At 36.8% G+C, this 1,965-nt stretch overlaps 1 protein-coding gene across 1 annotated transcript; it reads left to right on the top strand.

The window, feature by feature from the left end:
• Nucleotides 1-555: 555 nt before the first annotated feature.
• Nucleotides 556-1,416, top strand: LOC104659998 (exosome complex component RRP43). Its single transcript, XM_030920384.1, has one exon. It carries the CDS (start codon nt 569-571, stop codon nt 1,397-1,399), a length of 831 nt encoding a protein of 276 aa, XP_030776244.1. The 5' UTR covers nt 556-568; the 3' UTR covers nt 1,400-1,416.
• Nucleotides 1,417-1,965: the final 549 nt, after the last annotated feature.

The raw sequence follows: 1,965 nt of genomic DNA, 5'->3' as shown, positions 1-1,965 counted from the left end.
AGGGTTACCCATTGGGTACAATGTATACTATTTGGGTGAGGGGTCCACTAAAAGCCCAGACCTCACCACTGTACAATTCATCCATGGAACCAAAAACCACTTTTATCCCTAAATCTATTGAAATAAAAAAATCGTTTTAATAAAAAATTAACATGCCCTTCCCATTTATCTGATTCTCTGAGGTCACCTTTCATTGTCTTCGAGCTATTTTTACAACTCTGTGAGTTGTTGATAACTGACAGCAATAAAAATGATTCTCATCCACAGATATACAAAAAATAAGATACACAAATAATAAATTTTCCAAAAGTTTCCACAGGTCATCTTTCTCGTTCTTACTTCAAAGTGTCACTTATTAAATTGCCTTCTCTTGTTCCCACACTCACATAACTTTGAACACAGAAATCATGTGTATTATGATATGTTCAAAGAACAAAAAATTACATACTATTTGCAATAGGATTTTTAAGTACCTAACAAAAAATGTGCTAGACTTTAATAGGGAACATTGTAAAACTTTTATTGAAATACATTAAGAATAACCAAATAGAGACGCGCGGGCGGGAAGATGGCGGCTGGGTTCAAAACTGTGGAACCTCTGGAGTATTACAGGAGATTTCTGAAAGAGAACTGCCGTCCTGATGGAAGAGAACTTGGTGAATTCAGAACCACAACTGTCAACATAGGTTCAATTAGTACCGCAGATGGTTCTGCTTTAGTGAAGTTGGGAAATACTACAGTAATCTGTGGAGTTAAAGCGGAATTTGCAGCACCACCAACAGATGCCCCTGATAAAGGATATGTTGTTCCTAATGTGGATCTACCACCCCTGTGTTCATGGAGATTCCGGTCTGGACCTCCTGGAGAAGAGGCCCAAGTGGCTAGCCAATTCATTGCAGATGTCATTGAAAATTCACAGATAATTCAGAAAGAGGACTTATGCATTTCTCCAGGGAAGCTTGCCTGGGTTCTGTACTGTGATCTCATTTGCCTTGACTATGATGGAAACATTTTGGATGCCTGCACATTTGCTTTGTTAGCGGCTTTAAAAAATGTACAGTTGCCTGAAGTTACTATAAATGAAGAAACTGCTTTAGCAGAAGTTAATTTAAAGAAGAAAAGTTATTTGAATATTAGAACTCATCCAGTTGCAACTTCCTTTGCTGTGTTTGATGACACTTTGCTTATAGTTGACCCTACTGGAGAGGAGGAACATCTGGCAACAGGAACCTTAACAATAGTAATGGATGAGGAAGGCAAGCTCTGTTGTCTTCACAAACCAGGTGGAAGTGGGCTAACTGGAGCTAAACTTCAGGACTGCATGAGCCGAGCAGTTACAAGACACAAAGAAGTTAAAAAATTGATGGATGAAGTAATTAAGAGTATGAAACCCAAATAAATAGCCACTTTTCAAAAAAAAAAAAAAAAAAGAATAACCAAATAGATGTAGAATATTCATCCAAAATGATGTATAGATTTAATGCAATTCTGATCAAAAACCCATATATAGTTGTGAAACTTAATAAGCTGATGCTCAAATTAACACAGAAAAACAAAGACTAGCCAAGATACTCCTGAGGAAGAATGAGATGAGAGGATTTCCTTGCCAGATATCAAGACCAAGAAAGGATAGACAAAGCCACAATTGAATAAACAGAGAACTCAGAAACAGACCCACTATATATGGACATTTGACACATAACAAAAATAGCATTGTAGATCAATGGGGAAAGGATGAGCTCTCCAATAACCAGTGGTGGGATAATTGGATATACATGGGGGGAAATGCTAAATTAATTCCTGCCTCTGACCATACACAAAAACAAACTCCAGGTACATGAAGTCCTTACCATCAGATCATTTAAAAGAATCATTTAGAAGAAAATATAGGAGAATATCTCATGACCATGGGATAGAAAAGGATATCTTAAACAAGACATAAAAAGCACTAACTATAAAAGAAAG

This window comes from Rhinopithecus roxellana, chromosome 16 (assembly GCF_007565055.1).
Source record: "Rhinopithecus roxellana isolate Shanxi Qingling chromosome 16, ASM756505v1, whole genome shotgun sequence".
Lineage (NCBI taxonomy): Eukaryota > Metazoa > Chordata > Mammalia > Primates > Cercopithecidae > Rhinopithecus > Rhinopithecus roxellana.
This window is presented reverse-complemented; position numbering and strand designations above follow the sequence as displayed.